The sequence below is a fragment of the Osmerus eperlanus genome, chromosome 18, assembly GCF_963692335.1.
Source record: "Osmerus eperlanus chromosome 18, fOsmEpe2.1, whole genome shotgun sequence".
In the NCBI taxonomy this organism is placed as follows: Eukaryota; Metazoa; Chordata; class Actinopteri; order Osmeriformes; family Osmeridae; genus Osmerus; species Osmerus eperlanus.
The window spans coordinates 66433-82194 of record NC_085035.1 but is presented as its reverse complement, the minus strand read 5'-3'; the positions used below and the strand labels follow the sequence as shown (position 1 = coordinate 82194).

The following is a 15762-nucleotide window of genomic DNA, read 5'->3' as shown; positions in this document are numbered from 1 at the left end:
GCTAACTTTATAACAGTATATACTTACTTTCTGTGAGAGTCACAGTGGTGGCTGCGCTCATGGTGGCAGGGAGGGTCAATTCTGCATCCGAGTCCCCCGCAGGTAAACTGATGATGGTGGCTTCCCCAAGGAGATTACAGATGCGCTGCTGCATAGCGGTCAGGATGACAGGCACGGGCGTACAGTCCGCGGATGTCCCCTCAATTGCCGCTCTTGCTTGGGCCACTTTGCGCCTAACTTCAGTCTTCATATCGGACCACTTCTTCTTGACTTCAGCCAACTCTCTTGGACAGGTAGTTACAGCGTTCACCTTCTTCAGAATCTCTAACCACGCGTTATTCTTCGCAATGTGAGTGACCCCAGCATTGAAGTGGTTAACGAGTGTATGCTTTTGTTTCTCTATTTCCTCCACAATAATTTCTACCTCTCTCTCTGAAAAATTCATTTTTCTCTTTTTGGCAAACGATGCCATATTTGAGTAAATTGTTGTTTTTGAAAGATAATTGTGCGTATTGTACGCAAAAATAGTACGATTTACTCAATCGATGTGCGCAACGTAATGGCTTCCAGAATCGGCTTCTTCTTCCCACAAACAACGCTTACGTTCGTTGTGTCTACAGCTCCACCCACATTGCTTCGTCGTTGGTTACATTTTGACCGACCCCACAGTGTTGCCTTTTACCATTGGCTAAGATATGTGGCAGTAACTCATCCTGTAGGCCGGACAACCTATTGGAACATGTGGAGAGGAATGCGAATTTTAGTTCACTATTTTGTTCATTAAAAAAATAATAAAATATGTTTATTAGATTTTGAAATTGTAAACGTTACATGTAAATACCCCGGTTTACGCTCATTATACTGATGAGTGTGATTGGTTGTTGGATATGTCCGTCATGAATGCTACAACACCCCTCCCCCCATTAATTTCCCCCCTGGAAGGACTAGCCCCAGCGATACCGGCTTTCTGTGTTGCGTCAGCTGACAAACGGACCGGCGACCGCCAATTCAAACGTGAAGTTATTCGTTTTTACAGCAAGCCAAATTGGACTAGACATGTACACAAGTTTAAACTAGGGTACCGTAATTAATTTAATAGTTTAATAATCTTGGAAATTATTACACTTGACTGTAAATGTAATCTGCGAGCGGACTTTCGAAACCGCTTTGCCTGATGCCTGGGGGTGCCTGTTGGTTTGGGAGTGCTATAATCTCTCGCTGAAGTCCGCTGTGGATTCGAAATACAAAGTTAATGGCCACCTCAACACATTTATAACGTACTATATTTTACAAACCAGGCTTTTCCCATTGTATTCCTACTTTGTTGAAGAGCAGTTGAGCATTCGCTTTTGATTTCGCAAGCTTAACTACTACATAGCTAGCTACTAGCACGGGCGACGTGGGGTCTGAAACAAGCATATCAGAGTTGGGATCTGGCCAACGAGCTGGACTGTTCTCTACACGTGTATCTTCGGATTGGATCGTGTCGCTGTCTCATGCACCAGCAAGGGTCTTTCGTCTCCCCCTTGCTCAGCGGGGTCTTTTGTCATTGTCAGTCCAACGATGCTCAACGGGGCGCCGACCCAGGTGGCGGGCATAAGGAGGACCCATCCGCACCCGTTCCACGGGCACCGACAGAAACGGAATGTTCGGTGTCGGAAGGGGGGAACTGCAACCCATCGCATCTCTGCGAGGTCTGCGGTGGACCCGAACAGGACCACAGACTCAAGGTGCTGTTTCAGGTCCTAGATGTGAACGGGGATGGTGGGATCTGCATCAACGACTTGACCATTGGGCTCAAGAAACTGGGGGTTCATCGGACAGAACACGAGTTAATGGTAAGTGTGTTATGAGCTCTCATGGCTGTAATCAACGTTTGTGTCGTGCTGCCACTTGAGCAGTCGTATAACCCTCTGCTCTGGGTCGGCAGCAGGGTGGAGAGATCCACCAGTGAGTCCAAAAAAATAAGCTTCTTAAAAACAGACTAGAAAGGCTTGCGTCATTGATGACTGGTAAGTGTTTTACATAATAGTTAAAGCCATTTAAGAGTCATGGGTCAAAGAGCTAACATAGAAGCCACACTGACTGTCAGTTGAACAGCAACAACTTGTTGGATGTGTCCTGCTGTACAGAGCAGACCTGTTTACATGATCTCTGTGTTGGTAGTGAAAACATGTTACTTAATAATCTGGCTTTGTCACTCGCATGTGACATTGTTTATGAGGTTGGAAAGAGTCAGCTTGTTGAACAGTCAGGGGAGTTAAATGGCAGTAAGAACAGGAGGGGGGGGGGGGTCCTGGGCGTTTATGCTGCTGATTGTATGTTATATAGAGTACATAGTTAAATTGTAGATATCTGAAATTGGAATCACAACTCGTCATAATTCAGTTGCTGCAGGTCACATTGCAGATATCTGCAACTGAATTTTAGATATCTGTATTGTGTAATTCTATTCACATGAATGGCAAACACAGTTTGAATCTTACTAGTCAAAATTATATTTAAAGTTAGAGTTTGGACAAGTCAAAATATGGACTGAGTTTACTTTGGACCAAGTGAATTTACATTGCAGAAATCTGTAATGAAGATCCAGTCTAGCAGCTTGCCGTAGACTGAGTGGTCTGTATCAGCCTGCAAGGCTGTAGTGTTTAGAGACACAGGCTGGGTCTGGATCAGCCTGCAAGGCTGTAGTGTTTAGAGACACACAGACTGGGTCTGGATCAGCCTGCAAGGCTGTAGTGTTTAGAGACACAAAGGCTGGGTCTGGATCAGCCTGCAAGGCTGTAGTGTTTAAAGACACACAGACTGGGTCTGGATCAGCCTGCAAGGCTGTAGTGTTTAGAGATACACAGGCTGGGTCTGGATCAGCCTGCAAGGCTGTAGTGTTTAGAGACACACAGGCTGGGTCTGGATCAGCCTGCAAGGCTGTAGTGTTTAGAGACACACAGACTGGATCTGGATCAGCCTGCAAGGCTGTAGTGTTTAGAGACACACAGACTGGGTCTGGATCAGCCTGCAAGGCTGTAGTGTTTAGAGACACACAGACTGGGTCTGGATCAGCCTGCAAGGCTGTAGTGTTTAGAGACACAGGCTGGGTCTGGATCAGCCTGCAAGGCTGTAGTGTTTAGAGACACACAGACTGGATCTGGATCAGCCTGCAAGGCTGTAGTGTTTAGAGATACACAGGCTTGGTCTGGATCAGCCTGCAAGGCTGTAGTGTTTAGAGACACACAGGCTGGGTCTGGATCAGCCTGCAAGGCTGTAGTGTTTAGAGACACACAGACTGGGTCTGGATCAGCCTGCAAGGCTGTAGTGTTTAGAGACACACAGACTGGGTCTGGATCAGCCTGCAAGGCTGTAGTGTTTAGAGACACACAGACTGGGTCTGGATCCACCACCCTGCTCTGGGAGAGAATGGCCCGGCTGGTAATAACCCACTAACTGCACCCTGCTGTAGCCGCTGCAGAAACAGGGTTAGGGTGAGCAGGAGAGACTCTACCTTGCTGTGTGAGTGAGCTCTGAATATGTAAATTGTTACCAGATTACAGGGGTTATCTGTACTGGTCTAGTTGAGTTATTGGTCTAGATTTGTGTATCTAATGCTTTTATGATGAACAAGAGTTGGCCTCGGTTTTTATTCAAAATATTGGTTTCTTTTCACAACATGAAGGATAAGAAAATCAATCTTGTGGATGTTGGTTTATAATGATTCATAGGGCTAAACCCCGTAACCTCCCCAGGGTTAGCAGAGGGCCCAGCCAGGACTCCGCTGGTTAGCTGGGGAATCCCTCCTCCCCCCACCAGACCTCAGGGCAGGATGACACAGTGATAAATAAATGGCTTCTTGCGTATTGTGGTCTGATTGGTTGCAGAGCCCGGCTCCAGGGCTCTCCAGCTGGACCTGTCAGTGTAGGCTGCTGTGATTGGCTGGGACATGGCTGCAGTGAGGAGCTGTTTTACTGCATGACTCTGCAGCTTAGTCTGGCGGATCAGCAGCAACACTACTGGAAGAACACAGGTAGTGTGGAACTCTTCACTTTTAATTGAATGTTATTAACAGATAAAACAGTTAGTTTGTCTATGCATAATTTTAGTTGTGTGCTTCTCTGAAGCAGTGACTTGCTGAAGTAGAGGAGGACTTAGAGGATGGCAGTGTGGAGCCGTTAGTGTTGAAGATGAGGGGAGAAGCACAAGCCCAGGGGGGCTCTCTGAGAGGAATCTGAGACGAGAGAAACTTGATGAACATCCTTCAGTCCACCCTGCTGTGGTATCCCTCTACAGACACACTTGGTGCCATTTCTATTCAAGGGCAGACTGCACATACACTTGCACACCCACGCACACATGCACACACACATACACACACCCACAGATCACCCCCTGCTGGAAGATGCTGCAGAGGGTATGGTCGTTCCTCTCCCAGGGGTTTGTGGGCCAGTGTGAGTGTGAGCCTGTAGGGACACAGTCACCAGAGGAGCTGGAGGCAGGGGAGCCGGAGGCAGGGGAGCCGGAGGCAGGGGAGCCGGAGGCAGGTGAGGCAGGGGAGCCGGAGGCAGGTGAGGCAGGGGAGCCGGAGGCAGGTGAGGCAGGGGAGCCGGAGGCAGGTGAGGCAGGGGATCCGGAGGCAGGGGATCCGGAGGCAGGGGAGCGGGAGGCAGGGGAGCTAAAGGCGCAGGAGGTGGGGGAGGCAGGGGAGCGGGAGGCAGGGGAGCGGGAGGCAGGGGAGCTAGAGGTGGGGGAGGCAGGGGAGCGGGAGGCAGGGGAGCGGGAGGCAGGGGAGGTAGAGGTGGGGGAGGCAGGGGAGCGGGAGGCAGGGGAGCTAAAGGCGCAGGAGGTGGGGGAGGCAGGGGAGCGGGAGGCAGGGGAGCGGGAGGCAGGGGAGCGGGAGGCAGGGGAGCGGGAGGCAGGGGAGCTAGAGGTGGGGGAGGCAGGGGAGCGGGAGGCAGGGGAGCGGGAGGCAGGGGAGGTAGAGGTGGGGGAGGCAGGGGAGCGGGAGGCAGGGGAGGTAAAGGCGCAGGAGGTGGGGGAGGCAGGGGAGCGGGAGGCAGGGAAGCTAGAGGTGGGGGAGGCAGGGGAGCGGGAGGCAGGGGAGGCAGGGGAGCGGGAGGCAGGGGAGCGGGAGGCAGGGGAGCGGGAGGCAGGGGAGCAGACTGGAGTGCAGAGAAATGCTGGCAGGAACATCAAGACAAGGACTGATGCTGTTTCTGCCAAGAAGACCACGGTTTATATCATGGTGGCGTTCCCTAAGGATTTCCAGGAGGTACTACAGCACGACATACTATCATCATTTTAGTAACAGGGACAGTAGTTGGACAGAGACAGCAGCTGGACAGGGACAGCAGTTGGACAGGGACAGCAATTGGACAGGGACAGCAGTTGGACAGCGACAGCAGTTGGACAGGGACAGCAGTTGGACAGCGACAGCAGTTGGACAGCGACAGCAGTTGGACAGGGACAGCAGCTGGACAGGGACAGCAGCTGGACAGCGACATCAGCCTGCAGTTCTAGGGAATGTGTCGTATTGTTCATGCACTGTCTTAGACCGTGTGTGGCATGCTGCAGTTTACAGAGAAAAGCTTTGCCTCTGATTGTGTATCTGACAGGCCTACTGTGTTAGTCCTGAATTCACATTGTTTAGATGCTCATGGTGGTGCTGTGAGGGTACAGCTCTGTGTCTCTCCTCCCGTAGAAAATAGTAAAAGCAGGCGACAAGGACCTGGATGGCCAGCTGGACTTTGAGGAGTTTGTTCACTACCTGAGGGATCACGAGAAGAAACTGAGGCTCGTCTTCAAGAGTCTGGACAAGAAGAATGACGGTGAGCAGAGCAGAGTTCTTGTCCAAGTTAAATGTATCATTGTTATCCTAGGTTTTTGTGTAGGATTTGGGTTAGTATCATAGTAATTCTAGGTTCTTGTATCTCTGTTATGATGGATAGTTGACAAAGCAAATAGTGCTGTGTTTGTCTTGTTATTTTTCAAGAATAACAAGATAATCTCTTCAGCTACTTAGCCACCAGGGGATAAACACCTCAGTAGGGAGGCAGTTATATCTGGTGGCCGTTCTGTGTGTTTGAAAGGGGGGCGGATGTGTGTGTTGTTCCACAGGTCGTATTGACTGCCAGGAGATCATGCAGTCCTTAAGAGACCTGGGGGTCACCATCTCTGAGCAGCAGGCAGAGAAGATCCTCAGAAGGTGAGGACAGCAGGAAGCCCATCCTGACCCTAACCCGGTCTCAACCATGTCCAACTGTTCTGTCTGACGTGTCCCTCTGTCCCTGACATCCTTACTGCTGTCCTTTCTTCCTTTCTTTCCCTCTCTCTCCCCCCTATCTCTCTCTCTTTCCTTCTCTCTCCCCCCCTCTCTCTTTCCCCCTCTTTCCCTCTCTCTCCCCCCCTCTCTCTTTCCCCCTCTTTCCCTCTCTCTCTTTCCCTCTCTCTCCCCCATATCTCTCTCTTTCCTTCTCTCTCCCCCCTCTCTCTTTCCCCCTCTTTCCCTCTCTCTCTTTCCTTCTCTCTCTCGCCCCTCTCTCTTTCCCTCTCTCTCTTTCCTTCTCTCTCCCCCATATCTCTCTCTTTCCTTCTCTCCCCCATATCTCTCTCTCTTTCCTTGTCTCTCTCCCCCATATCTCTTTCCCTCTCTCTCCCCCTCTCTCCCTCTCTCCACATCTCTTTCCCTCTTTCTCCCCCATCTCTCCCTCTCCCCCATCTCTCTCTCCAACTGTCTTTCCTGTACTGCTGTAGTCCTGTCCTGTTTGTTCTGCTGTTCTAACTTTGTCTGTCTGTACGCCCCTCTGTCTGTACCCTCTCCCCGCCCCTGTCTCTCTGCTTGTCTCAGAATAAGGAGGGGTCAAATGTGGGCACCTATCATGGTGTAAGTAGTAGCCTCCTTGGACTGCTTGCCTGTTGGTCATGTTTTCATTCTCCTCCTATAGCCTCCCTAACTCCTCCTTCACTTATCTTGTCTCATGTCTTTATCAAATCTCTGCCCTGTAAATACTTCATAAATAAGGTTAATGAATAAGCAAGAAATAAAGACATTTAGATGAATAAGGAAAGTAGTGGTTCAGATGATGCATTGGCCAACACAACACAGGATTATAGAGCTTCATGTTGGAGGAAGAGAGAAGAGTTGCATGCATGAGTATAGAGGCTCAGGGAAAGACTTGTTACTGACTTTTCTTACTCGTTTGTTCTGTAACTAGCATGGACAGGAATGGCACTATGACCATCGACTGGAGTGAATGGAGAGACTACCATTTGATGCACCCAGCAGATAACATTCCTGAGATCATATTGTACTGGAAACACTCTACAGTAAGTCATATCTGGGAAACCCTCCAGGTATTCACCTCTCAGTGAAACCACAGCTCATATCAGTCTTCAATACACTCCATAGCAGATCAAACTAGGTGTTTCTGATCTGTGTAATCCCTGTGACCAGATCACTGGCAGGGTAATCCCTGTTACCCTCCTGGGGTGTAAACCTACAGGTGGGTATCTCTCCAGGAGCAGGGTTGGAGTGTAACCTTACAGGAGGGTATCTCTCCAGGAGCAGGGTTGGAGTGTAACCCTACAGGAGGGTATCTCTCCAGGAGCAGGGTTGGAGTGTAAACCTACAGGAGGGTATCTCTCCAGGAGCAGGGTTGGAGTGTAACCCTACAGGAGGGTATCTCTCCAGGAGCAGGGTTGGAGTGTAAACCTACAGGAGGGTATCTCTCCAGGAGCAGGGTTGGAGTGTAACTCTACAGGAGGGTATCTCTCCAGGAGCAGGGTTGGAGTGTAACCCTACAGGAGGGTATCTCTCCAGGAGCAGGGTTGGAGTGTAACCCTACAGGAGGGTATCTCTCCAGGAGCAGGGTTGGAGTGTAACCCTACAGGAGGGTATCTCTCCAGGAGCAGGGTTGGAGTGTAACCCTACAGGAGGGTATCTCTCCAGGAGCAGGGTTGGAGTGTAACCCTACAGGAGGGTATCTCTCCAGGAGCAGGGTTGGAGTGTAACCCTACAGGAGGGTATCTCTCCAGGAGCAGGGTTGGAGTGTAACCCTACAGGAGGGTATCTCTCCAGGAGCAGGGTTGGAGTGTAACCCTACAGGAGGGTATCTCTCCAGGAGCAGGGTTGGAGTGTAACCCTACAGGAGGGTATCTCTCCAGGAGCAGGGTTGGAGTGTAACCCTACAGGAGGGTATCTCTCCAGGAACAGGGTTGGAGTGTAACCCTACAGGAGGGTATCTCTCCAGGAGCAGGGTTGGGGTGTGTATGGAACATACATAATATGATGGTATATAATGATGATGGTAATTAAATAAATGCAGATGTTTTGCTAAAAATAAGTAGTTAAATAAATAACCTGTATCATATTTTTGTCTTAAGATTTTTGATGTTGGGGAGAGTTTGATGGTGCCTGATGAGTTCACCGCGGAGGAGAAGAAAACTGGCATGTGGTGGCGCCACCTGGTGGCAGGAGGAGGAGCAGGCGCTGTCTCCCGGACCTGCACGGCCCCACTGGACAGGCTAAAGGTCCTCATGCAGGTAGATGCCTCACCAGATAAAAAAGATAACCACTTCTCTAGGCGCCTAGCAGGGCCGGTCCTTCCTACAGGCGACATAGGCAGGGGGCGGCATTTTCCCAAGTGCATCCATTAATTAACCCTCCCGCACAACCAGCAGAGGGCGCCAACCGCGCCACGTCATATCTCCGTGTTGCATGCGGGGGGGGGGGGGGGGGGTTCTGTTGATACATTTCGCCTAGGGCGCCAGATGTGCTAGGACCGGTACTGGCGCCTAGGTAAACATTGATCTGGAGATGTAGCAGCAGCTGGTGGTGACTGATGTTGCTTATCCTGTAGGAAGATCATGCAGTAGATGAAGGGTCGTTCTGAATAATCCGTTTTGGTGACTATGTCCCTATCCTGCCTGTTGCTAGGTCCACGCCTCCCGTAGCAACAGCATGGGCATTGCAGGCGGCTTCACCCAGATGGTCCGGGAGGGGGGCGTGAGGTCGCTATGGCGAGGGAACGGCATCAATGTCATCAAGATTGCCCCAGAGTCCGCCATTAAATTCATGGCTTACGAGCAGGTAAGCCAGTAACACCTGTAGAAACATCTGTACCGACACCTGTACCGACACCTGTACCCACACCTGTACCCACACCTGTACCCACACCTGTACCCACACCTGTACCCACACCTGTACCCACACCTGTACCCACACCTGTACCCACACCTGTACCGACACCTGTACCCACACCTGTACCCACACCTGTACCGACACCTGTACCCACACCTGTACCCACACCTGTACCCACACCTGTACCCACACCTGTACCCACACCTGTACCCACACCTGTACCCACACCTGTACCCACACCTGTACCCACACCTGTACCCACACCTGTACCCACACCTGTACCGACACCTGTACCCACACCTGTACCGACACCTGTACCGACACCTGTACCCACACCTGTACCCACACCTGTACCCACACCTGTACTCACACCTGTACCCACACCTGTACCCACACCTGTACCGACACCTGTGAGTAGTCCCCTTACAGTAGTACAGTAAGAAGGATTTGATGCTGGAATCTTTTATTTTCCTACCTTTTTTTTATCCCCTGTTAACTCTGACTAGGAAGGTGCCACATGCAGAAAACTTACTCTGGTTAGTCATACTAGTCCCCTCAATGTACAGTAATAATCATTTGATGCTGGGATATACAGGTCCAGCACCCCCAGGAGAGCAGGGAGGGGTCAGTCTGATGACCACACTACTGGGACACGGAACCAAGACTAGGGGCCCATTTGTATAGGGATGGATTATGACCTTGTCACAAACAGGTTCCCCGTATAGTTTGGAGGTGTAACGGTTTGGTTAAAGGTAACAGTTTTTACTATGTGTAACTGGTGTTTTGTGACGATTCCAGATCAAGCGTCTGATGGGCAGCAACCAGGAGACCCTGGGCATCCTGGAGCGGCTGGTGGCCGGCTCACTGGCGGGGGTCATCGCCCAAAGCAGCATCTACCCTATGGAGGTGCAGGATAGGGTTATACTAGGGGTGCAACAATTCAACAAGCCCATGGTTCGGTTTTATGGGTCACGGTTTCGATTCCGGTTCGGTTTGTTTAGCACATTAGGGGGAAGAAAAAAACATGACCATTTCAGTGTTCTCTCTGTATTTTCGGTGTATTTTCTGTATATCCGGCGTAGATGCCCCATCCTGTTAGATCAGTGGTTCTCAAACTATGGCTATACCCTTCTAGTGGTACGCAGAGGAATCTCAGAAATATTTAAATAGCTTAACTATGATATAATTGAAATATCTATAATCAAAAATCTATAATATTTTTGTTTAAAAACAAAAATGAATGTTGGCACGCGCTACTAATGGACTGTTCCTGGGTAGTGGCGCATGCAAACATCCTGCATGAACTGGGTGTAGCTCAATAGGGTAGGCTTCTGTATTTTCACGTTGGTCATAATGGTGGTACTTGGAGAGTCAAAGACTTTCTGAGGTGGTACGGGGTGTAAAAAGTTTGAGAATGTATTACCGTTTACCATTTACACGTGCCTAGCTTCGTATGATTTGCGTCTCCAGTGTTGCCAACTCCTCAGTAAGGAAAGTAGCAGTGCTGCTCGAGGCTATAGTGAGACTGACCGCCTGTGAGTGTTTTGGGACGCCAGAACTCGCTGCTCGTTAAGGACAGTACTGCAAAACGCTCCGTGCTTTCACGTCAGAGTTTCTAAAACACCAGAAAGTCTCCAACAACACTAGAAAAAGTCGATAAATTTGTCAGTAGTCGCTTTTGACAATAAAAGTCCCCAGGAGGGTTTGGAAAGTCGCCAGATATAGCGAGAAAGTCGCTAAGTTGGCAACACTGCTCTCCAGTTCCTTCCAGTACGTGACTCGTCATTGATATACTGACAGTTCATTGGACATTGCTACTCTCTGGGAAAGGACAAAGGGTTGGGTTGCAGTGTTTCCTTTAGGATTTTTTTAGCAGTGGGGGCAGGTCTCCCCTAAAGCAATAAGGTTAGGCTACTTAAAGACACCTTCCACTCACAAAGTATGTTCTAAATGGCAAATGCTGCCAATTCATAATTTACACAACAACTTATTGTAAATGGTCAGTAGCCTAGCCTATCGAGGTAGGCCACTCGAAAACATGTACACTGCCTGCTTCATTTGATCTTGATAGGCTAAGCATTCTGTAGCAAATAATAGCAATAAACCCACTATTTATTAATTAAAACTCCTTCAGCATAATAATGCACCTAAAATACAAACGTGAGCAAGGGCAGCAATCGCTATCAAATCAACAGATGTGCAATTTAGCTAGCAGGTGAAGAATACAAACAACGAAATTCACCAGTTAACTTAATTTCAATTTGCAAGAACTATAGACTAATACAATAACAGGCTTAAATGAACTGACAACATAAGTTATACGACTTACAGTTCTCAAGGACGCACACACGCAATCTCAACTGCGGTGTGAAGCGCGTGTCGGTGCTATTCTCCGACATGCCCTCTAACAATCACTGCAGATAGACGGCCTTTTGTACAGCCCTATTTCTGATACCGTGGCGGCAGAAATTTTGAGACATAGAGGAACACTGGGTTGTGTTTTCTCGTAGATCCGAAAACCGCGGTTTACATGTAAAAACCAAACCATGGTTTGTGAACAATTCGTTTTTTTGCGGTTCGGTTTTGCACCCCTAGTTTATACACACATCCGCTCACTTAACACTGCAGCACACACCCACTCACTTAACACTGCAGCACACACCCACTCACTTAACACTGCAGCACACACACACTCACTTAACACTGCAGCACACACCCACTCACTTAACACTGCACACCCACTCACTTAACACTGCAGCACACACCCACTCACTTAACACTGCACACCCACTCACTTAACACTGCACATCCACTCACTTAACACTGCACATCCACTCACTTAACACTGCAGCACACACCCACTCACTTAACACTGCACATCCACTCATTTAACACTGCACATCCACTCACTTAACACTGCACATCCACTCACTTAACACTGCACATCCACTCACTTAACACTGCAGCACACATCCACTCACTTAACACTGCAGCACACACCCACTCACTTAACACTGCACATCCACTCACTTAACACTGCAGCACTTTATACACATATCCACTCACTTAACACTGAAATACACATGCAGGTATAAATGAAATTACTCTCTGTCCTCCCTCTGCCCTCTCTGTGTCGTGTCTGTCCAGGTTCTGAAGACACGCCTGGCCCTCAGAAGGACAGGCCAGTATTCTGGTATAGCAGACTGTGCAAAACACATTTTCCGAAAGGAAGGCTTGGCTGCCTTTTACAAAGGCTATGTCCCCAACTTGCTGGGGATCATCCCCTACGCTGGCATCGACCTGGCTGTCTATGAGGTGTGTATATGTAAGAGAGAGAGACGTGCACTTTGGCCCAACTGTTGATGTTTATGTCCATTCCTTAATATATATATGTCTCAGTCACACTGTTGGGCCCTGGCTGCATCTGTCAACATCAGGTGTCCATCTTCTAACCGCTCCCCCGCCCCTCCAGACCCTGAAGAACTCCTGGCTGCAGCACTATGCCAGCACTAGCGCGGACCCCGGTGTGTTTGTCTTGCTGGCATGTTGCACCACCTCCAGCACCTGCGGCCAGCTGGCCAGCTACCCGCTAGCCCTGGTTCGGACACGCATGCAGGCACAAGGTCAGCACGTCTGCATGGCTCACTCACACCGGGGGATGAAGTATGTTCATTTAGCACATGGAGGGTATTCAAACCTGTAATCTCATCACACACTACCAAGTACTCTACCACCCATCCCCATGCTCTACCACTGAGCTATACCTATCCCCATGCGCTACCACTGAGCTATACCCATACCTATGCTCTACCACTGAGCTATACCCATACCTATGCTCTACCACTGAGCTATACCCATCCCCATGCTCTACCACTGAGCTATACCCATCCCCATGCTCTACCACTGAGCTATACCCATCCCCATGCTCTACCACTGAGCTATACCCATCCCTAAGCTCTCCACTGGGCTATACCCATATCCATGCTCTACCACTGAGCTATAACCAACTCCATACCATTCTACCGTATTGACTATCACTAACCTCTCCTCTGTTTAGCCAACCATTTTTCAATGTTGATTTTGCATTACATTTTTAGATTGTATTCCTTCAGCAGACACTCTGTCCAAAGCCATATACATACATTATGCCTCAGTATGGCGGCATATATATCAGTCTGCCCTTCATTTAACCCTGCCCTCTCCCCCAGCCACACTGGAGGGGGGACCCCAGATGAGCATGATGGGGCTGTTCAGACACATCGTGAGGACGGAGGGAGCTACGGGCCTCTACCGGGGCCTGGCCCCCAACTTCATGAAGGTCATCCCCGCAGTCAGCATCAGCTACGTGGTCTACGAGAACCTCAAGATCAGCTTGGGGGTGCAGTCGCGCTGAACACGCACAATGGACATTATTTATTCATTTTGCTTTTGAAAAGAGAAGTTGTAAGGGTGGTCAATCCCTCCTTTATCTCCTGGTCTAGAGAGGCTCTGCTCAGCTAGTCAAGGGGATGAATGAAGAGAGGAAAGGATGCAGCACCACGGACACATGGAAGACTGCTTAGCTCATCATCACCTAGGAATTATTTAATGAAAACAATCACTTCAGCAACAAACAAAAAAAACATGATAACTTGTATCAGTTTCATCATGCTGTCCATTGTACTGGTGTCCCAGTACCCTAGGATCTACGTGGGGATATGGACATGCTTGACTGACAGGAAGGTGTTGTGTGCGGGGGATCACAGATCAACAAGGGCAGCTACAGTTCTTGTGTATCAGGGTTGTGTCAGCATGTCTTGTTTGTGGAAGAGTCAGTATCCTAAATACTTAACCTAATACCATTTTTTGTCAGCACTGTACACCATTTGAAATTTGTCCATTTGTCAAACTAGTTTCTAGTTAGTCTTTAGTCTGCTGGTCCCCATTCTCCCTGAATGACTTGAAGACCTGCAGGGTCAGCCCAGTGTGTGTTTATGTCCAGTTGGTCTTCAACTGGAAAATACATGAGATGTATTTGCTATGCTAATTTATTTTTGTATATTCTAAACCAGATTTTTATTTAACTGCGATGGCTACTTAAGGTGTGTTTTCTTAAGTTTAAGTACTGTTTCAGAGATGGAACACAATATCATAATGATATTTTGCAATGTAGGGGGGATACCGGCCAATCGTCTAGCTGGATTAGCAGATCTGATTGACTGGGTTAGGGTTACAGTTACAACTCACGTAGGAAAATGCATAAATGTAAATGATTAGCTTGACTACAAGGATCTCTCTCCAACACAACCTGGCTACTGACAGACTAATATTTTCATCATCGCACTAACCCAGCCTGGACTGGAACTGGAAACAAGCAGTGAACTCAGAAAATAATAAAGAGTTCCTCCTTTTAACAACACTAAGTGAAAATGTGTAGGAACACATTAATTACATGAATAACTGGTCTGTAACACACAACCATTAAGAAGGAAGATCTCAGGTTCTGCAGTCACAGGAACATGTTTCTGCTCTGAACATTTTAGTTACCCTTTAACACACATCCCTCTGCTTGTGTCCAGTCATGAATGTGTACTTGGTTAATACTTATGCACTTTAAAGTAGTTTGCTTTAAACAGACTGAAAGCTTCCATGTATTTTCTGTATGATAAGGAGTATGCTAGCATTACATTTACACTTTGTGTTAAACTGTTCTGGCATTGCCTTTATAAGGAGAGCATGGGCCCTGTTCCCCTGCCTCTTGTTGTGTTAGGGTTAGGGAACTGAGGATAGGTTAGGGTTAGGGAACTGAGGATAGGTTAGGGTTAGGGAACTGAGGATAGGTTCGGGTTAGGGAACTGAGGAAAGGTTAGGGTTAGGGAACTGAGGATAGGTTAGGGTTAGGGAACTGAGGATAGGTTAGGGTTAGGGAACTGAGGAAAGGTTAGGGTTAGGGAACTGAGGATAGGTTAGGGTTAGGGAACTGAGGATAGGTTAGGGTTAGGGAACTGAGGATAGGTTCGGGTTAGGGAACTGAGGAAAGGTTAGGGTTAGGGAACTGAGGATAGGTTAGGGTTAGGGAACTGAGGATAGGTTAGGGTTAGGGAACTGAGGAAAGGTTCCCCTCATGCTGCTGCATGTTCAAGCCTCAGACAACTGGGCATGTTGACTGAAGATGTTTTGGGGTCTGGACATGGTAGATGCTGATGTGTGTTAGCAGGCACTGTCTCTCTGCGGCTTACAGTCGTAAAGAATCACCTCCCCAAACCTCACCCTCAGAGCCACTTTCCTAGGGGTCAGATCCTGCTCTTCCCTGGTGTGTCCAGGCTGCTACTTCATTGCATGTATCAGAGGAAATTAGATGCAGATATTACATTTGTACAAAAGCAAATGTCCTAGCTGGCCAATAGCAACACTATACTGGAAAGTGGCGCCTTATCTTGTTTAAACAGCAAACTCGGCTTTTGCAACTTCAAATGCTTATTTTATCCTTTACTGCTGAAGGCAGATATGTAGTATTTTTATAGGTCTTCAGATTTTCCCTTAGTATGAAAAATATAAATTGATATTACTGGCTATTTCACCTTGTCAAATCTATGAATTAATCTATTTATGCTGTAAGGGAAGAACTCAAATAAACATATATATCAAAACGACTG

At 48.5% G+C, this 15762-nt stretch overlaps 1 protein-coding gene across 1 annotated transcript; it reads left to right on the top strand.

Annotated features, from left to right (window-relative positions):
* The first annotated feature begins 52 nt into the window (after window positions 1-52).
* slc25a25b (solute carrier family 25 member 25b) lies at window positions 53-15746 on the top strand. Its single transcript, XM_062484058.1, has 13 exons — window positions 53-293; window positions 1557-1838; window positions 5690-5816; window positions 6106-6193; window positions 6836-6871; window positions 7203-7314; window positions 8371-8529; window positions 8924-9076; window positions 9926-10033; window positions 12275-12442; window positions 12600-12750; window positions 13336-15052; window positions 15202-15746. Exons 1-12 carry the CDS (start codon window positions 60-62, stop codon window positions 13518-13520), a joined length of 1803 nt encoding a protein of 600 aa, XP_062340042.1. The 5' UTR covers window positions 53-59; the 3' UTR covers window positions 13521-15052; window positions 15202-15746.
* The last annotated feature ends 16 nt before the right edge of the window (window positions 15747-15762 follow it).

Excerpts from the sequence above, each read along its gene's own strand:
- slc25a25b (XM_062484058.1), top strand. The coding sequence starts at position 60 with ATGGTGGCAGGGAGGGTCAATTCTGCATCCGAGTCCCCCGCAGGTAAA. Across the intron at positions 294-1,556 it reads CAGCCAACTCTCTTGGACAG|TCCAACGATGCTCAACGGGG; the intron begins GTAGTTACAGCG and ends TGTCATTGTCAG. Across the intron at positions 12,751-13,335 it reads GACACGCATGCAGGCACAAG|CCACACTGGAGGGGGGACCC; the intron begins GTCAGCACGTCT and ends CCTCTCCCCCAG.